The sequence below is a fragment of the Aethalodelphis obliquidens genome, unplaced genomic scaffold (genome assembly GCF_003676395.1).
Source record: "Aethalodelphis obliquidens isolate GAN/ISIS:26980383/991018 unplaced genomic scaffold, ASM367639v1 scaffold1, whole genome shotgun sequence".
NCBI lineage: Eukaryota > Metazoa > Chordata > Mammalia > Artiodactyla > Delphinidae > Aethalodelphis > Aethalodelphis obliquidens.
In genome coordinates, this window is record NW_020837945.1 from 11,796,051 (window position 1) to 11,822,759 (window position 26,709).

The window sequence follows — 26,709 nt, forward strand, 5'->3', positions numbered from 1 at the left end:
ACATATATCCTGTCTAATAAGAAACAACTCTGAAGACATTCCAAAATTTATATTAAAAAGCGTGTTTTCTTTTTTACCAACCTCCAACCATTGTACAAAATTAAATCTTAAAATATGACACAGAGATTCTGTCCCTCTCCCTTATGCAAATGTTTCTGTATTAGTCACCCGGCCCGCACTTGGTGTGTCTGTCTTCCTCACTCAGATTGAGGAGGGTTGTGCAAGGGGCTGAGAGTTGAATTTTCAAGAGTGTAGGCGACAGAATATCATCAGGGAGGTGCCCAAGACTTGGCTGGACCTTCCCTACTTCTAACCCAACCCGAAGCCTGTGCTTCTGTTTCCTGGTGTGTGCCCCTCCTTTCTCTCCGGCAGCCCAGCCTCCCTCCTCTTTTTCTGCTGCTTTCCAGCTCTTCCCTGGAGACTTTGGTAAACAATGCTGACTGCCCCTGCTATAAACCCTGCTCTTTACTCTGGGAAACATGATGCAGAAACATTAGACATCCATGAGAATAAAGGGAATGGGCAGGGCCTTTTCCCTTCAAAGCAAATCACTTTGAACTGGTAAACAACACACTGAATGATACCAGAATACTCTGTTTCCCACCTCCCCTTCCCCAGACTGGGAATTTGCACAGATGATGTCACCAGTCTCCTAATCCTTCTGTCGGAGAACACTTGGAGACCCCAAAGGAGCAAGTGCGGGTGCTGGGAGGGACAGCACCGGAGGTAGCAGGTGTCCAAGTTAATTAAATATTTCTTGATTCATTCATCTCATTACATAACCATCCCCCATGTCAACATCCGATTCGGAAGTGTCACTTTCATCAGAAGGAGAATCTTCAGGCCACGGATACTCCGCAGAGGGGCCGGGGAAAGGCAGCTGTGTCCCTTCTCCACTGGCCACCAGAAGAAGGTTCGATTCTGTCTCGTCGGGGTCCTCTAGCACAACTGTCTCTTCTGGACCAGATGGTAACATTGGAGTGACTTCTGAGTCGTCGTTGTCCTCAAGGGCCCTCACGCACACAGAGTTCAAATCCACATTGAAGACAATTCTGTCCCCAGACCCCTCCGTGGGGCTGCTGTCCTCCTCGGAAAAGGGGTCCTGCAGCAGGTTCCCTCTCCCCTGGTAGCCCCTACTTGTGCATTCCGACTGCCAGGGGCTGGGCCCTGGTGCCATCAGGGCCTCAGCATCAGCCTCGGGCTCCGGCAGGTCACGCTCCTCAGTAGCCGGGTCACTGCAGTCCTCCAAGGTGGCCGAGGACACAGAGGCGGGCCACAGCCTGCCCGTTAGTCCGTGCGTGGTGTAACCACCTGCGCTTATTCGGGGGGCTGCTTCATCCTCGCTGTCACTTTCATCATCATAATTATAATTCCACACTTTCTTCTTTCTGTTGATGTGAATAAGCTCCACGGTAGCCACTTTTTCCAACGGAGGCAGCTCGGGAAATACCCAGACTGACAATTTATTAAAATTCTTTAAAAAAAAACAACAACAGAGGGGATCAATTCTGAGTGTTTGTTCTTTACTTTTTGACATCATAAAACTTAATGAGGTTAACTACACAGTGATGGGGAAGGTGGTAATGAGGACGATGACAAAAGCAACGACAACAATGGCTAATGGTTACATAGTGTTTACTATTTGCAGGGCACTGCTTTTAGTAATCTACACACGTTATCATTCATTTTACCCTCACAACCGCTCTATGAAGTAGGCTTACTATTCTTATCCCCACTTTACAGATGAGAAAATGAGGCAGAGAGGTTAAGAAACTTACCCAAGTTTCACAAGTTTCAGGAATACTAAGTGGTGGAGGCTGGGTTTCAAACTAGGAGGTTGCCTGCAGCAGAGACTGGCCCACGCCTTCCTACTGCCATTTCCTCGCTGCTTCTTGCTTATCAGGGGAATCTATCCATTTAGTCTGGATAGATTTCAGCCCTGGATTGCTGACATTCTTAAGGGTATCAAGGAACTGTGAGTAAGGAGAGATTCTAGGGAGCCGATTCCACTGGGGTCAAAGCCCTCTGCACTGGAGGACCTTAAAGAGGCAGGTGACCCCTAAAGGGTCAGAGATGAGAAGAGCAGGGAGACTGCAGCTTGCTCTGAACCAGCACCTCCAGGACACAGAAGGTGAGGTGGGCTAAGGAGACTGGCTACAGTGGGGTCATGCTGAGGAGGGTGGTCACGAGATTCCTTTCACAGACCTGGAATCATCAATGACATCCTCCTCCTCTCTATTCTCTTGCTCAGGCTGCCCAATTTGACAAGCCTACTCTTCCCTGACTCTCTCCAGACCTAGCCTTGGGATGAATTGTTCCATTGGGTTGCTCATCATTTTTCTTATTGATTTATGGGGGTTCTATATATAATCTATAATCTAGATGCCAATTATTTGTCGATTATCTATGCTATATGTAATTTCCCCCAGTCTCTGGTTTAACATTCTACTCTCTTTATGATAACATTTGATGGAAAGAAGTTCTCAATTTTAATGTAAGAAGATGTATCACTTTTCTTTCTTCGTGGTTTCTGCTGAATCTTCCTTGCCCCAAAGTGAAAATCTCCTTTACTGCCTTCTAAAACTTTTAACAGTTTTGCCTTTCACATTACAGTCTTTAATAAGCCTGAAATTGATGTTTGTGTATGGTGTGAGGTAGGGATCCAATTTCATTTCCCCCCATATAGGTAACATTTACTGACCTGTCAATCCTTTCCCCATTGCAATTCCTACTTGTCATTAGTCATGTTTCCACATAGGTGGGTCTGTCTCTGGGATCTCCATTTGACTAGATCTTTGATAATGCTTTTCAATAAGGTTAGATAATTTTCTCCACAATGGGCTTATGACATCTTCTGTTAGATATCTTCCTTGTTTTTAAAATATTTTTATTACCATTGTAATGGTATTATAAAAACGGTATGTTTTCATTTAAATCGCATTATTCCATTTAACTGTGTGATTCCAAGTTCAAAACCAGGTAAAACTAATCTATGCTGTTAGTAATCAGGAAAGTGGTTATCCTGGAAATGGGCAGTGACTAATAGGTAGGAGAGACTACTGGGGAAGCTGGTCATGTTTTCTTTCTTGATCTGGGTGTGAGTTATGTGGGTACATTGAGTCTGTGAAAATTCACAGAGCTTTTTGCTATGGTTTGTGTACTTAATTTCTTGGATGTTGAAAAGCAACTTATAAAAAAATATATTTGTTTTCTAAGTGATTGTTGCTAATGTATAAAAATGCAAGCATTTTTATATTGATTATTTTGTGTGTAACACATTGCTAAACTTATTAGTCCTAATACTTCGTCTCTAGATTCTGAATTTCTTACTTAGCCAGTCATATCATCTATAAATTATCATTGTCTCTTCCCCCATTTTTCAGACTTTAAGCTCCATAAGGGCACATTGTTTGTTTTCTTTATTCACATCTAAATCCCCAGCACCTATAACATGTGGACACACAGTAAATACACAACACGTATTTGTTAAATGCAAAAGAGGAGAAGGAGGGGGAGGGGAGGGGGAGGGGAGAGAGAGAAAAGACCATGTTTAAAATTTTTAATATCTGTTCTTGATTAAACGTACATACACAAACATACTAGACCTAGGGTGTTCTGTTTTACTATTCCTAGAGTTTTTACTTAAACACAGAGTAACAATTTTTAATGGAGAAATACCAGGCGGACACAAGATAACAATACCTCCTGTCATTCCTTGGGGTTAACACAATAACAGGTATAAATATAATTGGCATATAATTTGGGTGCATTTTAAGGATGGGAAGAGCCCCAGGGAGACCTGGGAGGAGGGTTAGTAATGAGTTTAGGTAATTCAGGCAGATTACCTAGGAGGTGATGGGTGTGGTGCTAGGGGCCTTTAAATCTCAAGGCTGCATGAGAAATGTGAATGGGAGTGGGATTTACCTAAGACCTCAAGGCCAAAGCAGTACTTGGCCAACGGAAGAGTTGGAGTAAAGGCTGAGAGTAAACTTGCAACTGAACACTAACATAAAAGATTCAAAATATACATTGTTAAAGATACAAAGATAAAAGTTACACTGATAGATAAAAACCAACCATTCTTGCAATACAGGGATCACAGTATGGATGAAATCCAACACAGAGCAATTTCCTTCTCATAAGCTACAACCAAATGCCACCTAGGTTCAAATACTAATTGTAAGTAAAACCTCCCAAAGCACCCCTCCCCCCAAACAATCCCTCCCCCAACCCAACCTGAATAAGAACAAGAGAAAGAAGCGTACATCATCCATAACAAAGAATGAAATAATGCCATTTGCAAAAACTTGAATGGACCTAGAGTTTATCATATTAGGTGAAGAAAGAGAGAAAGACAAATATCATATGCTATCACTTATTTGTGGAATCTAAAAAAAAGGATTCAAATGCACTTATTTACAAAACAGAAATAGATTCATAGACATAGAAAACAAACTTATGTTTACCAAAAGGGAAAAGGGACAGGGGTGGGAAGAGATAAATTAGGAATTTGGGATTAACATAAACATACTACTATGTATAATGTAGGTAAACAACCAGGACCTACTGTATAACACAGGGAACTATAGTCAATATCTTGTAATAACCTATAATGGAAAAGAATTTGAAAAAGAATATATACATATTCTTCCTGTACACTTGAATCACTTTCTGTATACTTGAAACTAACACAACGTTGTAAATAAACTATACTTCAATTAAAAAAATTTTAAAGAAACAAAAGAATTAGAAAATAAAAAGCCTACACTTTTATCACCTGTGGAGGGATATTTATCTGTGGCTGTTAAAAAAATTAGAAGAAGAGGGCTTCCTTGGTGGCGCAGTGGTTGAGAGTCCGCCTGCTGATGCAGGGGACACGGGTTCGTGCCCCGGTCCGGGAAGATCCCACATGCTGCGGAGCGGCTGGGCCCGTGAGCCATGGCCACTGAGCCTGTGCTCCGCAACGGGAGAGGCTGCAACAGTGAGAGGCCCGCGTACCGCAAAAAAAAAAAAAAAAAAAAAAAAGAAGAAGAAGAAGGTGAATGAGTTCAAACGTAGAAAAATAAGATATTTCTGATAATTTTCTAATGTAGAAGGAAAGTGACACGATAGGGAAAATGAAAAATGATGGGCAAAGCGCTTGAGTCAAAGCACATGAGGAGGCTTTAGAAATATGTAAGATCAATACCCAGACCTGGCTGAGTGCTAAAGGCTCTGAGCAGGAAGAATATGCCTCGGGAAGCAGAGAGAAAATACGAAGACAGAATGGCTGGTTTCACTAACAATGAACACAAATGAGAGCAACTCTGGGGGACAGTTATACTGCGATAAATGAACAAAAGTAGAAAAAATGATTAATGCCAGCAGAGCTTTGGAGAAAGGTGTCCATCTCTATGTTGACACTAGCATTATAAATTAATCCTTTATATTTTTATATAAGATAAATTCACTTTGTGTATCTATTCCATGGAAGTAATCCAAACTAAAAAGACAACCTGTATAAAAATGTTCATTGCATTGTTCATAATGGCCAAAGACAGACATTGAAAGGAAAAGAAATCAATCCAAATGCCCTACAGTTGAGAAATGATTAAGGGAAAAGGGAGACATTAATAACAATGGAAAACTATGTTGATTATTGAAAATCATATGTGGACAAAGTATAAAAAGAAAGCAGAAAATTCAAACTAGAGGTTTATAGGGATGGAAAGGAATCCAGAGTGATAAAACACCTTGATGTTTTGAGACAACGGGGTTTTCTTCTGTGGAAATATTTAAGCGTATAATGAAAATTCTTAAGTTAAAATGAAAAATAAAGACAGGAATTAAAAAAAAATACCTACCAAAACTTTGGGGAAATTATTTCTTACGCATATGTAACCGATCCGTTTCAGCATCATTACAGTGCTTACGAAGACAGCAGCCACTAAAAACAGAGTAATTATTCCTCCTATTGTGGCAGATTCTGATGACTCTGTTGATGAAAATTAAATGGTTTTATTTCAAAATAAATCCAATGAACAATTGCAGTTGGGAATAAATGTACATTGATCTGGCGGTGGAGGGGTTTATCAAGGGGGCAAAAGTTGGAAAAACTATTGTTAAATACCAAAGAATGGAAAGTAATCCAAGTATACATTTTTAAAAATTGATAAAAATTCAGTTTCTAAAAGTACAATTTCTTCCAGTAGATAATTATGCTCTATAACTGCACTGTCCAATATGGCAGCCACTAGCCACATGTGACCATTCAAGTGTAAATTATCAAAATTAAAAAAAAAAGCTTTCTGAGTCATACTAGTCAGGTCTCCAATGCTCAACAGGCACAGTCAGCAGGCACGGCAGGCGGGGAGGAGTGGAAAAGGGGAGTTTTTCTGAAGAGAACAACTGCGTCACCCTGAAGCTGGACTTTGGCCACGCCAGGAGCCTAGAACTTGCTTTGTCCTGTTAGGAGTTCTCCTTTAGTTTCCTGTCAACATTACTTTTGGAAAATCTCAATTTTCTGAATGAAAATACCTTTCTTCCGTGAGTCCAACTGGACTGAGAAGAAATCAATAGTTACATAACTAAGGCTCTCTTAAATTTCCAGAAAGACTTTTCTTAATATTAATCCTAGAGCCACAGCCTCAGGCAAAACAAATACAGGAGAGGAAAAAGTAAAGATGGCTCATATATTTTTAAAGTCTTTCAAAAGGTTAAAGAATGAACAGAAAGAAACTCGGGGAAGGTCTGCTCCCTCAGATGGCAGAAGATTCACAAACCCTTTTCATTCCCATCAAGAATGAATGGGTCATCTTCAAAAAGTCTACAAACAAGACATGCTGGAGAGGGTGTGGAGAAAAGGGAACCCTCATTTACTGTTGATGGGAATGTAAATTGGTAAGACCATTATGGAGAACACTATGGTGGTTCCTTACAAAACTAAAAACAGAGTTACCATATGATCCAGCAATCCCACTCCTGGGCATTTATCCAGAGAAAACCATGATTAGAAAAGACACATGCACCCAATGTCCATTGCAGCATTATGTACAATAGCCAGGACATGGAAGTAACCTAAATGTCCATCAACAGACAAATGGATAAAGAAGATGTGGTACATATATACAATGGGATATTACTCAACCAAAAAAAAAAAAAAGAACAAAATAATGCCATTTGCAGCAACATGGATGGATCTAGAGCTTGTCATACTGAGTGAAGTAAGTCAGGGAGAGGAAGACAAATACCATATGCCTTTATGTAGAATCTAAAAAAATGGTACAAATGAACTTATTTACGAAACAGAAACAGAGTCACAGATGTAAGAAAGAAACTCATGGTTACTGGAGGGAAAGGGGGGGAATAAACTGGGAAATTGGGATTGACATATACACACTACTGTATATAAAACAGATAACTAGTGAGGACCTACTGTATAGCACAGTGAACTCTACTCAATACTCTGTAATGACCTATATTGGAAATGAATCTAAAAAAGGGTGCATATGTGGATATGTATAACTGATTCACCTTGCTGTACACCCGAAACTAACACAACATTGTAAATCAACTATATTCCAATAAAAAAGAAGAATGAATGAAGGCATGTCATATCAATGGCAGTTCTACAATCAGATCTAGCCATAAAGGCACACCTTTATAATACAAAATTCTTACACGTATAGAGCTTACATTCCTGAAGAGGATTCTGTGAACCAAAGTGATTTCTTTGGAGAAGCAATGATGTCATGGAATTCTGACCCATGGGTCCACCCCTGCTCCTGCCTCCACCCTCTACCTGAAATTGCCCCCCTCTCTGCACCCTTTCTGCCTAATTTTTCTCCGTAGTACTTACCATCACTTGACACACACTATATTTTATTTTTTAATCTTGTTTCTCTGTCTCCCAATATAAGATCTATAAGCTCAGGAATTTTTGTCTGTTTTGTTCACTGCTGTATCCCCAGTATCTAGAAAAGAATCTGGCACCTAGTAGACCCCTGATAAATATTTGCCAAATGGGGAATTCCTGGTGGTCCAGTGGTTGGAACTCCGCGCTTGTAATGCAGGGGGCACGGGTTCTATCTCTGGTCGGGGAACAGAGATCCCGCAAGCTGTGCAGGCATGTGGCATGGCCAAAAAAATTTTTTTTTTGTCAAATGGATAAGCACAGCTTTCCCTCAGGACCTTACTGAAAAAACCCAACCAATTAGTTTAATATTTGACAAAGGGGAGACATTCCTCCAGCTCTCTGGACTAAATTCCCCCATATCAATACTGCCTTAAGATACCAGTGTTCACCACTGAGTCCCAGTAAGTTAACTCTGATCCCAGGTCATCCTTCAAGAATTCCCCACCTGAGTTTGGCTAGTTGAGGGTGGCTCACACGGCCAGTTTGGATAGTGAGAGGGGCCACGTTATATGAACCTACTTGGTTCCTGAAGTTTCAGACGAGAATTGGGACATGAAATATTTGGATAGTGAGGCATACCTGTACGTTAACTGTCTCACGTAATGATAAAAATAATGGAGGTTGACAATATGCAAGATGATGTGTTCACACCAAGGAAACATGAAGTGATGGGACTGCATGCTGCTGCATGACCATTTCTTAGTGGGTGAAACAGAGAAAAGTCGGGGAGAAACTGAACCATCACAGAACAAGGATATCAACTTCCAAAGAAGCAGTGCCTTTAGTCAGGCTTGGATTCACCTAAGTGCAGACTGAGTTTCAGCAAACCACTGTCTGTCACGCCATATTACTGGGTTTTTTATTGCTGTGATATTGTGATTTATAATAAGAAGTACATATTTAGTCTTTGTCCCCAGTTCTGAAACCCTTAGAATTTCCTAAGTGATTAGAGCAAAGAAAGTGAAAGGAGCATTTTTTGTTATTCATAACAAGCCCCTCTCAACCTCACTTGGTTTACATTAAGGAGATGATTTTTGGAAAGTCCCAGAGGATGGGCACTGGTTGCCAGGGGAACCGACCCTGTGATTTAGAGAGTTGGAACTTTCAGCCCCACCCCTTGACCTCTGGGGAGGGGAGAAGTGGGAGGTTGAAGTAATTGCCAATGGCCAAGGATTTAATCTGTCATGTCTACATAAGCCTCCTTCAAAACCCTAAATGATGGGGTTTGGAGAACTTCCAAACCTTGCCCTATGCATCTCTTCCTTCTGGCTCTTCCTGAGTTGCAACCTTTTATAATAAACAGGAATCTAGTAAGTAAACTGTTTTCCTGACTTATGTGAGCCATTCTAGCAAATTATCAAAGCCAAGGAGAGGATTGTGGGAATCTCCGATTTATAGCTTGTTGGTCAGAGTCCACGTGACAACGTGAACCTGCGACTGGCGTTTAAGTGGGGGAGGGGCAGTCTTGTGGGACTGAGCCCTTAACTTGTGGGATCTGACGCTTTCTCCAAGCAGATGGTGTTAGAATTGAGTTAAATTGTATGACGATGAGCTGATGTGGAAGAAGTGTTTGGTGTGGGAAAAAGCCCCCCACAGATTTGTAGTACAGAAGTATTCTGTTGAGCAGAGGAGAAATAATTTCTTCATTCAATTGGTTTCACAGTTCTGTTTGTTTATAAGATCATGGTATAGTAATAATAATAATAATAATAATAATACCTGGCCTTTGTCCCTGGTTCTTGGCACAGAATTGCAAAAACCCCTGGAATTTCCTCAGTGATAGAGTGCCTTTTAGGGACCATATCTGAGTTTATGTTAATGAGCTGAACTTCTGGAAATTCTGGTCCCACCCCTGACCTCTAGGGAGGGGAGAGGGGCTGGAGATTGAGTTAACCACAAATGGCTGATGATTTAATTAACCATGCCTACGTAATGAACCCAATAAAAACTCTGGACAGTGAGGCTTGGGGAAATTCTGGTTGGTGAACATATCAAAGTATAGAGAGGGTGGTGTATCCCGTCTCTGCAAGAACAGAAGCTCCTGCCCTTGCAGTCTTCCAGACTATGTACCTCTTCATCTGGCTGTGCATTTGTATTTTCTATAATAAAATGGTAAGAGTAAGCATAGTGTTTTCCTGAGTTCCATGAGTCATTCTAGCGAACTATTAAATCTGGGAAACTCTGAATCTGTCGCCAGGTTGGACAGAAGTGTGGGTAGCCTGGGGACCTAGGACTTGTATGGCAAGTTGTAGGACTTGTAGGACTTGCTGGCATCTGTAGCGAAGGCAGCCTTGTGGGACTGAGCCCCTTAACCTGTGGGGCATGCGCTAACTCCCTGTAGTATCAGAAATGAATCGAATCTCTGGACACTTGGTTGATGTTGAGAATTGGTGTTAGAACATAGATATGTTCATTTGTTTGGGGTTTACATTTTTGTAGGCATGAAGAATCTATATGCAGTTTTAGGTGTGCCCATAGGTAACTGACGTTATATAAATTATTGAAACTAAAGTCATGAAATAAAATTGGCCTGTGTATCATTCCTTTAAAATTAGCCTGTGTAACACTTGATTCTGAGGAATACTAGAGAACAAAATCACACGGCCTGGAGTTACAGCAAACACCTTGCACCCTGATGTGTCAGGCACTGGTTAGTGAAGCTCACTTCAGACACAAGCCATAGCACTTACAGTCACTTCCTTATAAATCTCGTCTTATTTTATGTTTACTCTGGTAGATCAGAGCATTAAAGAAACGCTCACTGCGGTTGGGAAACCAGAAAGGCTTCTTTGCGGGGGAGATTTTCACTTTTGGCAAAACAGTTGGAGACCTAGTGACTTCCCGAGAAAATAATCAGCAGTGGATGTTCCTAAGCCTGAAGGACTGTTCTCCCTGCAAATTCCTCCATTCGAAGGAAGGTTCGGGGAGCATGCTGTCTACTGTTCTGATGCTTTGGTCACAGAAGGGCTTTCAGCATTCAGCAGTGACTATCTCATCCACACTGGCAGGTTTCTCTTTCATCTATGAGCTACAGCCAACCTTCCTGAGAGCCAGGCCACATATATGAACCTGACCACATCCATCATTCTACCCTTTGATACCTCTGCAGGCAGTTGCTTCGGCAACCCAGCCCCCTCCAGCACTTGGCTTGAATAACGGCCGGGCTAAGGGCACACAGAACTGAACTTGATCCTGACTCCCTGAAATAAAAGCATTTCCACTTCAGGAGGATTTCTGATGTTACAAAGGAAGATACCTGATGGTCCCCATGGTATGGCAACATAAAAGTGACTTCACCACATGGTAGAGCCTGACTGACAGAAAACATCTCTGTGATGTGCCCTGGTTGGAAGAAATGCCTGTGCTGCTCCACGACTTTCAGATTCTTTTCTTGAAACAGGTTTTCCCTCAGAGTAAAAGCAAAACATGAATTTTCAAAAACTGTCGTACCTGATTCCCATCCAGGTTGGAAGAGGGTACATTTTAAGGGAGATCTATTTATTTTTCTCGGATGTTTAGGCTCGAAATAAACAGATACACAGTAGTTTGTTTTTGGAATTAACTTGTTGATGACATAAATGAAATTTTCAGTGACGTTTCCATTTATTGGGGGTTTATGCTATAAAAATAAACAAAAACATCAGTAAGACTTTAAGTGAGAATTTCATTTAGACGCAAGCCTTAAGAGAGTCTTTAGAGATTTGTCTTCAAATCTTAAACAGGGATAGAAATATCATAGGCTTGGCAAGAAAAAGTATTTTATAAGTTACTTGGGGCAAGCAATTTATCACAAAACTACATGTACGTGTATACACACACATACATGCACACGCACACACACAGGCACACATACATTTTTAAACGATGAAATCTAGTCTAGCAACTTCCTTTTACAAATGAGGAGGAAAAAGTCCCAATGAGGAATAAAGGTCTCCATGATGTCATGTTTGCAGTAAGATAATCTTGCAAAAATAAGAAAATAAGATTATCCTATTTCATTAATGATACGTGTCTATACTTCAGAAACTGCGTTTATACATATTAACTCATTTGATTATCAAAAGAGTCTGCAAAGCAGGCATTATTCCCATTCTCCAGGTGAGGAAACTGCAGCTCAGAGTGGTTAAGTAACCTCCTCAAGGCCACACAGCTTATCTGTGGCAGAACTGAGGCTGATGTCTAGTTTCCCTGTCTTCTCCTTAAAAACACTTTGCCTCTTCTTCCCCAGCTACTTCTGTTCCATTTTGGAATTAAAGAGATGATCTGAAGGTTCTTTCCTGAAGAATAACTTTTGTATAATGTTTTATAGTTTTCAAAGTACATCCTTACCAGTAGTTTTATAAATGAGGATTTCCACCAGCTCAAATACAGCCTTCTATAATAATATTTTTCTGCAAGTTTATATTTGAAAGGAGGAGGAATTATTTTTGAACACCCCGCCCCCGTAGCAAACTAAAAGCTCATGCCTGGAAAACAAGCAATGAGGAAGAAAAAGGACAGAAACCACAAGTGTCATCGTGAGAGGGCTGTCCTCAAAGGGAAACTGCAAACCGACAGTGGAGAGTCAGAACCTCTGGGTTGCATACCTGGCATGGTCGTTGTGGTCATCGTGTGATCTTAAGTCGGCAACGTTTGCTGCCTGTTTCACCGGAAGCTCCCTCCCACTGTGACGCGTAGGCGTAGTCCCTGCTCCTCTCGTGCTCATGAGATTCCGTCCACTCTCATCTCCTCCCCCAGACATTGCTCCCTGCCCTGCATGCCCCGGAACATGCCTTCTTCACATGAACATGCTGTCATTTCTTCCATCTTAAAGAGTCCCTCCCTCGACCTCACTTTTTCCTCCAGCTACCACAGCATCTCTCTCCTTCCCTTTATAGAGAAACTACGGAGACCTCTTTCCTGAAGTCAGACCACACAGAAGCCTAGACCCTTCAGTTTTAATTGTTCAAATCATTACAGATTTTTTTTTTTTTTGGCAATGTATTCATTGCCAACTCAGTACTGTTTTGACCACTTACCTTCTTAACGGTCCCCCCTGATTGTTCTTCAATTAATGCTAAGTAAAACTGTAATTCTTCCTCATTTAGTATCTTGGGAGCGACAGACTGAAATTTCACATTGACACTGATGTGGTCTGTAAAACCAACAATCTCAAACTCTGGTGGGTCCAAAGGCAGTGCTTAGAAAACAAAACAAACCCCAAGGTCAGTCAATAAACAGCATAACCGTAATGACACCATTGTCATGATACAACCATACCTCTTTACAACTGTCTTTTAATTCCCCATGGCCCTCGTTGAGGTGTGGGTTATATATTCTTTTTATTGGTGAAAAACTGAGAACAATAAAAGTGAAGTGATTTGTTCACTATTACCACAAGAAATGGAACACAGATTTGGGGATGAAAGTCAGTATTTCCCCAATGTTCAGGTTGTATTCTAAACACAAGAGTGAAAATGACTTCTTCTCATATAATAATAACACATAAACATTGCAGAAATATCAGAAAATACAGATAGGATTGTCTCTGAATGTGGTTAATCCTCTTTTGTCCATGCTGTACGTGTGTAAATATAGCTACACATATAAAAACTGAACGAGTGTACACACACACACACACATCTAAACTAAAATTAAGTCCTTCTTACACTGTTTTGCATGGTATATGTTTTCACTTAATTTATTTCATAAACATATTAATGTATGTTTATCTACATCATTACCTGGCAAACTAGGGCCCGTGGGTTAGATTCTGCACAGCCTGCAGGTTTGGAATGGTTGTTATTTTTGAAAGGGTTGTGAACAAATGAAGGATATGTGACAGAGACCATACATGGCCCACAAAGCCCAAAGTGTTTCTTCTCTGGCCCTTTATAGAAAGTCACTGACCCTGATTCTTCATCATAGTTTTTCACAGCTAATTCTATTCCACTAAGCGGCTGTCCCATGATTTAACTAATTCACTCTTTTGAACATTTAGATTGGCTCTAAGTTTTCTGAATAGAATCTATACATCAATGAGTATAGATTATAGCTCTAATTCTTAGAGCTCAATCTTTGCATTTGGCTGTAATCATTTCTTTAGGACAAATTATTAGAGGAATTCTGGATTAGAGCAGGCACATGTTAAGCTTTTCAATACGTACTGCCAAATACCTTCAGAAAGGCTGTCAAAGCACGCTCCCTGCATTTCCTCTAAATCTGGGTATTTACATACTTTTAATATTTACCATTTTGAGTCTTGAAAAATGAGATCTCATTACTCTTTTAATATACATTCTTTAATGGTCTGAGTACCATGTTCTATAAGTTGGGCTATTTCTTTTCTCTGTGGACACATACACAAACAGGCAAGTCCACAATTCCAGAGAATCTCATAAGTATCTAAGTTTGCCACAGCAGGATTCAGTTGTCATCTGAATACGTGCTTTGCTAAGCACATATATGAGAGTATACACCTACACAGCCTTTAACAGGACCCTGAAGTCGAATCTTTCTCTTGGAAACAGGCTGCAGATCAGGACACTGAAGAAGTGATGGAGTCTGGCTGAGAGCCACTGCCAGCTGCTCTGTAGCTGTTAACACAAGTGCCAATGGGAGCTGACTCCAGTTGTAGGGAAAGAAAGAGAGGGCAGACCCGCTCTTGGGATCCAGTCTTCTCTGAGTCTGGGCCCCGCGTGTGCACACACCTGGGCGTTCACACGTGCAAGAGCTACTGGGCTCTGATCTGGGGCAGGGGCTGAAGTATTAGGAAAACATTGACCCAAGGAGTTGTGACAGCTCTTACAGGCCATCCGAACTCCGTTCCCCGCTTCCTGTCGGGCTGTGAAACAATGCAAAACGTAGCAGCTTCTATACACCAGAAATGAACACAACATTGTAAATCAACTCTACTTCAATAAAAAATAAATTCAAAAGAAAAACTGCAGCTACTACTGCCTGAATGCCTGCCTCGTACAGGCATGGATGCAAAGGACAGGTTAGCATTCCACTTTTTGGAGAAGAAAACGGAGGCTCAGAGAAGAAAAGTCACCACTCCACGGTTACAGAGTTGGAAGTAGCAGGGCCAGGAGGTGAACCTTAGCCCTGCATCTAAAACACCTCTGTAGAACTTCCAACTTCATGGCAAAGCACAAAACGATGATCTTGGTGATGATGATGAAGATAATAAACAAGATTGACTCACTGTCCATTGCCAGGAAGAAAGAGCCCACACAACTGACCAGCTCTGCGTTCCCTCTGAATCCAACCACTTTGGGGATGTACATCTCTGTCATGTTTACCCACACATCTGTTAGGTCACAGAATGATCTTGTGATATTTGTACAGTCCCCAACGATCTTCATATCTTCCTGTTTACTTTGAAAGGCAAAGGAATGGTAAAAGAAAACTTTAGCATTTATGTGACAAGAAACCATTAACTGCAAGCCCCACTTCCACATTCTCGTCTAGCTCTGCTCAAATATCTGCCCTCACCACCTTATTCTGCCCTCACCACCTTATTCCAAATGGCACACCTTACCCTGTGCCCCCCACCCCTCTCTCTTGATTCCTCTTTCCTGTCTCTACTTTTCTTCATACCATTTGCCACCGCCTGCCCCATTATATCTTTGTTTACTGATATCTCTGCCTACTTTCAGAATGTCTGCTCCAAGAGAGCAGGGATTTTGGTTCATGGTTTGACCCCTGGCATGTAGTAGGTGCTCAGTAAATATTTGCTGTATGAAAGAAGGAGCAAATGTTGGGCGTTCATGGCAGAGGCCCCAGATTTCCTGGCCCCTACAGGACAATCATGAATGCCCCTCGCTGAGAACCCCTCTCTCTCTGGCTGAGGACCACATGGTCCAGTCCTAAGTCAGCCTGTGCTATATGGGGACAACACAGACATCTGCTCACTTAAGCTTCAGAAAGGTAGGTGGGTGATACATGTGACTGCCTAACGCAGGGAGAAACTTAACGACTTTAGCAGGTACCAAAGAGAAACCCACAAGAGGCCCTCCAGTGGGTCAGTCAGCAGCAGCAAAGAGCTATAAGCCAAATAAACAGCCAACAAAAGGACACCCTGAAGGGCTACTGGATCAAAGTAATGGCTTAGGAGGGTGACTGTTAGACGTGGGAAGAAGAGAGCCAAAGAGGGCTCCATCCATTAGGTCATGAGTCCCTCAGCAACCCCTAAGTAGGAAGATTAGCACAGAGAGGCTGCACTCTGCGTGGGTTAGTGACCAAGCCAGACTTTGGACCTGGGCCTGTCTTAGTCTGGACCAGGCAGCTTTCTGATGTGCCACATGCCTCCCTGAGTAAAGGAAAGTAAACACAACCCATCAATATGGTCACCAGATCTTTGGACTTCTGTCCTCAGAAAATGCGGCACTTTCAACACCCAGACTTACTGAGTTAGAGAAATAATTGTGACAAACAGACACAATAATTATTTTGCTTCTGAGCCTTTGACATGTAGAAATCAGCTTTGGTTCTAAATGCAAGCTTTGTCAAAAATAACTTTGGGTTGTTCAAGTATTCAGTGTAATTAAAAATGGATGGGTCTTTTGTCTTTAGACTTTTAAAGCTCTGATTAAAAAACCGAAATTGAGAAGGGGCGAAAGAGGGGGAGAGAGAGAAAAGCTCTATCACAAGTAAGATCACCTCTTCCCCACTCCCCACATTATAGAAAGATAATATATTTAGCAAGAGAAAAATGAAATGTCAAACCAACCTCATGATGGTGTACCATAATGTATAGTGAGTTGGTACAATTGAATGGTTTTTTAATTCCCATGATAAGACTGACTGCAAATTTCGTAATGTCATCTTTAAAGTGCAAGATTCATCTGAAAAATCTAAAGGGAACAAGAGGAGAAAAAAAAAAGAAACAGATTGAAATTTGGAGCCCAGCGTTGTACCTCGGCCACTGTTCAAACTGTCCCTTGGGATCTGGAGCCCGACGCTTCTAGCAGAGAAGCCCTCCCAAGAGCCCTGGGATCTTGGAAACACAGAAGGAACTGGTTTGGCTGGACACGATAATCTATTAATACGATTAATAGATAAGCAACACGTTGTCAGGGTGGACAAGCTTAGGAAACAGGAACTCAGCACTTGTAAACAGAATTTGGGCTCACCCAATTATCACTGACTCTCAGTGGCTGTTTGGATCAAAACAACCTATGTCATCCTGGGCCACCCCATCCTCTCAAGTCAACCCTCAACCCCTGCTCCAGTCCCCCTAAGTAGCTTGGCCCATGGCAAGCTTGGCCTCCTCTGAATTCCCCATCACAGAGAGGAGAGGGAGAATGTGTGTCCAGATTGAATCTTCCATTTCATCCCCAAGCCTATGCTGAAGTATTGATAGGTGCTATGAACACACCCATTTTACAGACTGTGAAATTGAGAAGTCGAGTTATGTAATGTTAGGTAGCTGGGAAGTGGCAGCAGCAAAGGAGACTTCACAGCTACATTTGTCAAACCCTGCCTTATACGGTTAAAGTTTCCTGTGGTTAGGACCTGGGCCTTGGCTTTTTGGTTTCTAAATCTTCATCCCCCAGGACTCATCACAAGGCTGGATACATATTTAATGCATAGTGATGTTCTGTGGACAGGTTTATATGTAGGTAAGAAATTTAGTTTAAAAAAGTGTGTTTTCCCTTATCTGGTACCAGGTACCAGGTAACAGGTGGAAGAATGCAAATTAATGGGAAATTATTTCTGGATGATTTTTTGTTTGGTACAGTCTGTGTCTCCTCATTCTTCCATTAGTGAGAATATTAAGAGGTGAATATTCTTTTAAGGGGTTTAAAGATTAACTCTAGTGTTAATTTCTTATAATTGTTTTATGAGACAAATGTGAAAACCAGTATTGGCTAAATTCTCCTTTAACAGGGAAAGCTTTTTTTTTTTTTTGTGGTACGCGGGCCTCTCACTGCCGTGGCCTCTCCCGCTGCGGAGCACAGGCTCCGGACGCGCAGGCTCAGCGGCCATGGCTCACGGGCCCAGCCGCTCCGCGGCATGTGGGATCCTCCCGGACCGGGGCACGAACCCGTGTACCCTGCATCGGCAGGCGGACTCTCAACCACTGCGCCACCAGGGAAGCCCAGGGGGAAAGTATTTGAGGAAAAAGATTCAAACAAAATGGCAACAGATCTGGGATCAGGAATCATATTTCCCACACTTTTGACTTCTAAATGGTCACTCCAACACTCTGACCCTTACACAAAATTTTGTCAAGCCAAGAAAAATCTCTTACCAGGCAAAACATACGAAATACCAAACATGAGGCTGATGTGCACTGGGAAGAAGAAAAACATGTTAGACAAGCAACAACACTTTCACCAGGTTCAATTTACGATTGCTACTCTGAGTCTGGGATTCTTCCTCACAGATGTATTTATATTGGATTGAGACTTTTCTTGCGCTAAAGAAAAAAAGCTCAAGTAAACGGTTCTTTTTTTGCGGTACGCGGGCCTCTCACTGTTGTGGCCTCTCCCGTTGCGGAGCACAGGCTCCGGATGCGCAGGCTCAGCGGCCATGGCTCACGGGCCCAGCCGCTCTGTGGCATGTGAGATCTTCCCGGACCGAGGCACGAACCCGTGTCCCTTACATCGGCAGGCGGACTCTCAACCACTGCGCCACCAGGGAAGCCCAAGTAAACGGTTCTTAGAGAGCTGACTTTGGTATCAGCAGCTGATACCTAAGCTGATGTCTAAGGATGTTTCGTCCTCACCGGATCCAAAGTAAGATGTTTGGGAGCTGATCCTAGTCATGAGGGTTGGCTGGTTGAGGGACTGTCCTGAGAAGCAGTCATCTGTCTGGAACAATTCTCAGAATATGAATAAGCATGTTGCTAATTAAAGGATTTCTAAGGTAAAGATATTTACCAGGGTTGGTGGAAGAAGAAAGGTCTTGGCGATGGGAAGCGGGGATTCTCATTTGTTTCCTGGATGTCACCACAACTTGGCGAGTCGGGGAGTGGGTTAGGGGCATTTTTAGTAGGTGGGGGAACAAGGCTGTCATATACTCTCCAATGCATGGCACTTGTCTGGGGAGAAGTGACCAACTCATGGCTACCTTACTGATAAACTATGGAACAGATGACACAGTGATACTGAAATAGAATCAAAAGAATGGTAAAGAAAAGGCACACATGAATAGGGCTATGGAAAAAGAAATCAATAATAAATGAAGTGTGGAAACCAAAGTTCAGGGATGACTTTTTGATTTTGTGTTGAGGAGGGAGATAAGGCGTCTGGCCTCTTTCCAAAGTAGGAATAGAGTGATAAACTCCACCCTGGATTAGAATGAGGGTATTAAGGGAAATTACTCTTCAAATTACAGTGAGGCTAACCCCGTTCATTATTGAGCCTTAAGTTAATTATTATTTGTTTGTTTTCCTAAAACAACAGTAGGGCAGAAACCCATTGTGAATCAAACCATTAACGTTTGTTTCCTATCTACGTTCCAATTGGCTCTTTTTTTTTTTAACATCTTTATTGGGGTATAATTGCTTTACAGTGGTGTGTTAGTTTCTGCTTTATAACAAAGTGAATCAGTTATACATACACATATGTTCCCATATCTCTTCCCTCTTGCATCTCCCTCCCTCCCACCCTCCCTATCCCACCCCTCCAGGCGGTCACAAAGCACCGAGCTGATATCCCTGTGCTATGCGGCTGGTCACAAAGCACCGAGCTGATATCCCTGTGCTATGCGGCTGCGCAGCTGATACTGGATCCTCAAGGCAGGGAAATCAATTGGCTACTCCCTAACAGGGTCCCTGGCAATGGAGCTATGAGAAAAGTAACACTTACCCATGGGATACAAATTAAGTGGTCCAACCGCTGAGACATTCTGGCTCAAAACCATCTTTGTTATTTTATATGTCCTTTCTTTACTTTCACATCTGAAAAGCAATCAATATTAGGTGATCAAAATTCTGAAGTGTCTCATTAAACTGCAAAGATAACGGGCAAAGACAAGACAATGAAAGATCAGCAGGAGATTCCTGATTCCAGGCCCTTCTGGGAGCTGGACCATTTACCCCATTACAGGAGCAGCTTTACCTCAGCTTCTGGGACCAATTCCCTACCTAGGCAGGTAGAAATTTTAAATTTAACTTTTGAACAGATAACATAGTCATTTGGTTCCAAAATTTTAAATATACAAAAAAGTAAATAGTGAAAAGTCTTGCTTCCTTCAGAAAACTATTTTTATTTGTTTTTTTGGTGAGTTCTTCAGAATATCTTCATGCATAAGCAAAAACAAACATGTACTCTTATCCCCCCCCAGCCCTTTTTTTTTTTACACAGAGATAGCATATACATTCCCTGTCCAATTCCTGCTTTTTCTACTTAAAAATATATTGGGGAGATCTTTCTACATCAGCACCAAAGAGAATTTCCTTGTGTTTTTAAATAGTTGCATAGTCTGCTCTATGGACATACCATGATTTATATAATCAGTCCCCACGACGAACATCTGAGTGGCTGCCAACTGTTTCTGCAATGGATAATCTTGGAAATGCCTTATTCTGCACATGTCAAGTCTAAGTGTGAGAAAGATTCCAGAAGTAGGATTGCTAGGCCAGAGGGTGTATCAGTCAGGGTCCCAGCAGGAAACAGCACATTCAAGTTAGGATAATTTGAGGAAGATTTTAATCAAGGGACTATTTACAAATGTGTGAGCCAGATGCAGGCCAACCATAAGGAGGAGTGTAGTATCTGAAACTAACAACAGCAGGGGTTCTTATCATCCTGGGCTTGAGGCGCAGGGGGAAGATATCAACACTGGAATTTGGAAGGAGAGAATCCTGTGTGAGGAGCTAGGATGTAAGCCGACCCTAGGTGACTGTGCAGCGAGGGGGCTGAGGGATAAACATTCCTCACTGTCTTCTCTTACCTGGGGCTCCCCATTGGCTGAACCCAATCAGAAGTCACAGGACAAGGCTGCGGGCAGCTGTACCCATACAAGACAGGATCCCAGGGCACAGGAAAGGGTGGGCAAGGTGGAGGCTGGGTTTGCAGGGGCAGACAGAAGAGACCTGGCACAAAGGGGCCGTTTGTAATTTTTCCTGCTTTTTTTTGGCCGCACGGCGTGTGGCTTGTGGGATCTTAGTTCCCCGACCAGGAATCGAACCCGTGCCCTCTGCAATGAAAGCGCAGAGTCCTAACCACTGGACCACCAGGGAAGTCCCTGCATTTGTAATTTTGATCTAAACAGTCACACTCTCGCCACTTGTGGCTGTAACAATGTATACAACTGCCTGCGACGTGCGAGAATTTCTGCTTCCCCACAAAGGAAGTGCTTGTGGGGATGGGTAGTGATTATGATCGTGATAACCATCAAGCTCTTGGATTTCTAAAAATTAAATTCATAAATGCAAAGTTGTTTTCGGACTAATATTCATTTTGTATTTCTTATTCTGGGTAAGATTGAGCATGTTTTCATAGATGGAAGAGCTATTTCCTTTCTTGTTATCTGTCTGTATCTTTGCCCATTTTTCTATTGAGCTGTTGCTTTTGTTTCTTATTGGTTCGAAGGAGCTTTTAAAGTATGAGGGAAACTGGCCCTTTGTGATATGAATCATGTCTTTTTTAATTTTTCTCTGCCGTTGTCACTTTTCTCTGTCACTTGTCCTTTGATTTGCCTGTGCTATCTGTGTTTTTTTAATTATTTTTTTTATTTTTTATTTTTATCTGTGTTTTTTAAACCATGCAGAAACTTCTGGGTTCTATGCTTTCAGATTTAAAGGTAGTTTCTTTCTTAGCACCTGCATTTTGAGTTACAGCTAGAAAGTCTTCCTCCCTCCAAGGTGAGAAAGGAATTCTTCAAACATTTTAAGGAACCCCCAATCGGTCTCATTCCTTCTCTCCCTCGGAGCTTTTGTCTCCCTCCATCCAAACAACTGGGTGTTCTTCAGTCCCCCAAAACACGGAGGCAGCATCAAGCCCCGAGTCAAAATGAAAACGGGAGCATGCCTTGAAGTAGCAAACTCAAGAAGCAAACCAGACTCAGGAAGGTAGCAAGGAGGAAGAGAGGGTCCCCCCAGGCACACAGCCAGCTCAAGAAGCACTCTCTCATGCACAGGATACTCAGGGCCAGTGCCACTCCCCACAGGTGCACACATGCACTTGCACCTGAAGGATGCTGGGAACCCTCTCCTGTTGCCACCCAGCACACCAGCCTGGGATGGGCTTGGGAAAATCAAACCCTGAGTCTCCCCTTTCCAAGGATCTGCTATCCCAATCCACGGCGTGCTGGTGACGCTGAAGTGTCTTTAAACCTCTGCTCCTTGCCACGCTATGTACCTGAATCAAGGCTGACCTAGAAACTTCACCCGCGATGGACCAGCTAGCCACGCCCTGGGTGAGGCGGGCCGGGGGCAGCTTCCAGTCTGCCTGGCCTACCCTCCCTGTACACATGCCAGGTGGGCATCAGTGCAACATGGGAGTCTCCCACTGGATGCAACCCAGCTGCTGCCCCCATGAAGAGTGTCAACAGTCAAGGGGTGTAGAGAGAGAGGCCAGGCAGGGTCCCCATCCTGCAGAGAAGGGGCGAGTAAGACCCAAGTGTGAACTGAGACTCCAAGCCTGCCGTGTGTTCCATTGTCCCACCAGATTTCACTAACAAAACACAAGTTCAAAGATAAAATGATTAAGAATTTCAAGACAACCACAGGAGAGCAACCAACCAAGTGTGGGACTCTTCTGCATGCAGGGTCCCTGGGGACTGAAGCCGGCCCCGGCTACAGTGATGAGAGTAACGAGAGCTTCAGGAAGCCTGATCTGGTTGGAGTCCGGGAGAGTTTTAAGGAGCTTCATGAACAAATCCAGGCAGGATGCCAAGATGGGAAATTAGATTTTCCAAGCAAGCAAGCATCTAGTACCAGAAGCCTAACTGGAAGTGGAGTATGAGTCACCAGGAACAAAGAGAGGGAAGAAGCGTCCCCTGGCCCAGCACAGGAGAGCGGGACTTCTAATTGTGTAGTAGTGTGTGTGTACTTCTCAGCTGCTGAAGACAGGGAAGGTTTTGCAGATGCAGAACAAAGGCAAAGATGTGATACCATCAGAACAAAACAGAGGAACCAGAGGCCACAAGACAGATGACCAGATAACAAGGGAGTCACACGCAAAGTGGCATTCTACAACCCTGGTGCGCCCATCACCTAGGGAACGTCCACAACCGTGCAGGCCCTCTGCTGAGGAGTAATGATGGGAGATGACATCACATCTCACAAAGATATCTCTGTGGATGTTCTGAATGGATACAATATTATGGGATAAGTTGAGGTGCCTGGATAGCTCATGGGTGGTAGGTGGCAATTTTGACTTGGAATCTTTTGGATTTCTCTAGAAAACCCTGGGTGAGCCCTGATAGCGTGATAGTCAGGAGGACTTTTTAATGTGTTTCTAGCTTGAATTCAAGTCTGCTGTTTTGTGTGCTATGAAATGCCAGTTGTAATTCGGTGATTCTTCACTTGGATTAAATGCTCACGTTCGCACTTAGATCTGGCTTTTGCACAATATAAAGGAGAATGGTAAGATTCATGCTAGTAATTAAATTTATGTTTTTTTACTTAGAATGATCTTCAATAGAAAAAAAAAAGGGCAAGTTGAGAGACACCATTGAAGAAAAGAAAAGGCTTTATATTTTAGTACCTTTGGTGGTACTTTTTCCTACTTTTTAATCCAATGGGGCCCTGCATTTTAATTTTGCTCTGGGCCTTGCAAATTCTGCCACCAGCCCAGCCTGTAGTTCACTGCTGCCTGACAAGAAACCAAAGGCTTAGGTTGAATTCAAGGCTGCCACCAGCCTTTCCAGTGTTCCCACTACTGTCCCACACAAGTGCGGAGCTCTGGGCAACACATCACATCCTGCTCTGACACTCCCATCACCACCCACCCTGCCCCCTCCCCGACTCCCCACCCAGCAATCCTTGCCATTGCTACCCAAACAAAAAACTATCCATTTTTAAGGCCCAGCTCAAAGAGATGCAACCTGGGCAAAGTGATTCTTCTCTGAATTTCAACTCCTCCTAAACAGACAGACTGACAGACAGACAACCCTCACGGAACTTGCTGCCCCCTATTCTCCTGGTAGAGAGCAGAATGCTGTCTTTTCTCCTACCCAGCACAGCCTGACACCTTGCGCATCTTTGCTAATCAACGAATGAATGGATTCAGAAAGACTCTACAAATAAAACTACATACTTTTTCTCCTGGAAATTAAAAAAATATATACAAAAAAAAGCACAAAGAAGAAAGTAACAATCATCTTTATTTTTACCACCAAGCACCAACCACTGTTTACATCTTGGCATATTTGTTTCTAGTTTATGTCTTGTTTTGGTAAAAATACTTCTACACGCTCATTAAAAAAATTAAAAATAATGTATAAAAGTAAAATCCCAGCATCCTGATATTTCCGTCATTAACATTAGGTGAACAGAATCCCAGAGATCTTTCTGTGCATAGACACACACAACACACACACTCACACAGATGTTTCTGTCTAAATTTAATTTTACTTGGAAAAAAAACTGAAGCAAAGGCTGAAGAAATTGTTGACATTTAAATGATTTCCATAAGAAAGAATAGCTCCCTAAAATATCCCTCTAAAGTTAAAGAAAATTACAAGACATCAGGAAGTTGGAATATGATCTGTTCACAGCATTCTAACTGTTCGACCCTGTTTACCGATCCATGCTTTCAAACAAGAGAACTAGGACTTCCTTGGTGGTGCAGTGGTTGGGAATCAAGTCATTTCCTGCGACAAACTGGTCAAACCTTATCACAGATGCGCATATTACTAGGAAACATTTTCTTTAGAGCAAATTTTGCTATGGCCTCGCTTCCACCCCTTTCGTCTCCAAGCCAGAACGGTAGGGTGGAGGATACTTTGAAACCTGTCCAAGATGCGGGACAAGCGACGGAAGGCCTGTTGGTCTCAGCTGCCGGGGTCAGTTAGTGTGACACCTGGGGGAGGGGGGGACTCCAGCCCTCTCGCTGGCTGCACCTGCCTCTGCACCTCCCACCTCGTTCTGCTCAGTTTCTAAGACTTTTTGCCAAACAAAAGCAAGGAAATCAAACAAACATTAAAAGAGAGAGACAGACAGACAGACGGGACATCTAGAGTTTCTCAAAGCCATCGCTAGCCACACAAGTGGGTTGATGGATCCACTTAACTGGGTTTAACTGGTTTCTTTGGTCAGGGTTGAAACGCGAGCGTCGACTCGCACCCGGTTCCTCATTCCTTCCCGACCCTGGAGGGGGACCCACTCCTGTCCCCGCGACGCTGTCCCATCGCCCCGTCCTCCCTCCAGCTTCCAAGCGATGGGTCTGAAAGGACATAGGACACTCCAGCTCCGGTGGCCCCTCCGTGACCCTCTTTCGCCCGGGAACAAGGGATGGCTAAAGTCAGTTTGCTCTCTTGGAGGGCGGGCGGAAAACCCCGGACCGGAGACCCGAGCCGGTAACCCAGTTTTGCAAGGCGCTGTGGATCGAGAGGCGTTTTACTTTTGAACTTGACAGTGGCTCTCATCTCGCAGCGGCCCGCACCCTCGGTGTGGCAGGTGGTGGAGCCGCAGGGCTGGGCGCGTGAAGACGGCTCCCAGGAGGGGCGATGAGCGCGGGACGGCCGGCCAGGGCCGAGGGCAGCGCGGCCGCGGGGGCCCGTCAGTGGACCCACTCCAACGACCCGCCGGGTCGCGGGGGGCGTGGGCAGGGGGCGGCCCCCGGGAGAAGGGCGGCGGCAAACCCCCCCCACCCCGGCCCGGAGCGTCCGCGGGAGCCCGTGGAGTCCGGGTCGCGGGAGAGACAGGAATCTGGAGAGGGATTCCGGGAAGCGGCTGCGGGGAGGCGGCGTTCGCCCGGTCCCCGCCCCCTGTCCCCGCAACCCCAGTAGCCCCACGTTACCTCGGCTGTTTGGCCTCGCCGTTGTCCTCGGGGTGCCAGCCTCGGGCGCACCCTCCGCAGCCGGGTTCCGCCGCCACCCCTCCGCACCCCTGGTCGGCGCTCGCGACCAGGATGCGCGCGGCTGGCGGCCCCTTCGGCAGTGACGGCTGTCTTAGGGCAAAGGCGAGAGAAGTGGCGGGGTGGTGGCCCTCAACCTCCGCTCCGAGGATGCCCCGGATAGGTCCTCGGGGTCTCCTCCCCGAGAGGTGGAGCAAGTCTTTAGTGCGGGTGCGCGCGCCGAGCGCCGGCCCTCAGCGGAGAGCTCGGGCCTGGGCGGGGCGGGGACACCAGATCTTGGTAATTTACCCAGATTTATTAAGACGGCGCCTTCCGCCGCCACCCCTCTTCCATGTAAGCTCCACTGGGGAAGAGAGAAAGGATTTTGGCTGTTGTGTTTACAGCAGGGCTGGAACAGTGCCTGTCACTTAGAACAATACCTAGCACATTTAATCTACTCAATAAAAATGTGTTGAATGAATGAATGAACGAAAGACCGAACGGGCTCTCTCCTGCACCACCCCCTCTTTACTAGTTCCACAAATTGCTCAGATCATAATTCTCCAATCAATAAAACAGGGATAAAAATAGCTATCATTGAGTCGTAAAAGCTTGGTATAGTTCCAGGCTCAAGCAGAACTTTGTAAACATGGTAAATATTGGCTCCCTCCCCCTTCTCTGTGGGTCTTTCCTCTGTGCTCCTGGTTGCCCAGTCCTCCACCGATCAACGTCTTTGGGGGTAGGTAGAGAGGAAAGACAGTCCCTCATTATTTTGTTTACCTATCATTTATATCCCATCAATTTCCAAAATAGAACATGAGGTAGCTTTCAGTAAAATGTATGTAAATTAAAAAAAATTATTTCTATTTATGTTTTGGC

The 26,709-nt window shown here is 43.7% G+C and overlaps 1 protein-coding gene across 2 annotated transcripts; it reads right to left on the bottom strand.

Annotated features, from left to right (window-relative positions):
- Window positions 1-34: 34 nt before the first annotated feature.
- Window positions 35-26,020, bottom strand: IFNAR2 (interferon alpha and beta receptor subunit 2). Of its 2 annotated transcripts, XM_027101240.1 has the most exons (9): window positions 25,795-26,020; window positions 19,693-19,784; window positions 18,132-18,173; window positions 16,608-16,731; window positions 15,081-15,253; window positions 12,913-13,073; window positions 11,345-11,513; window positions 5,844-5,974; window positions 35-1,474 (listed from the first exon to the last, which is right to left on the bottom strand). In XM_027101240.1, the coding sequence occupies exons 2-9, from the start codon at window positions 19,745-19,747 to the stop codon at window positions 767-769; spliced, it is 1,563 nt and encodes a 520-aa protein (XP_026957041.1). In that variant the 5' UTR covers window positions 19,748-19,784; window positions 25,795-26,020; the 3' UTR covers window positions 35-766. The 2 variants fall into 2 exon arrangements, with proteins under 2 accessions (XP_026957041.1, XP_026957043.1); XM_027101242.1 differs by lacking the exon at window positions 5,844-5,974 and having other exon boundaries at window positions 1,358-1,474; window positions 25,795-25,900.
- Between the last annotated feature and the right edge of the window lie 689 nt (window positions 26,021-26,709).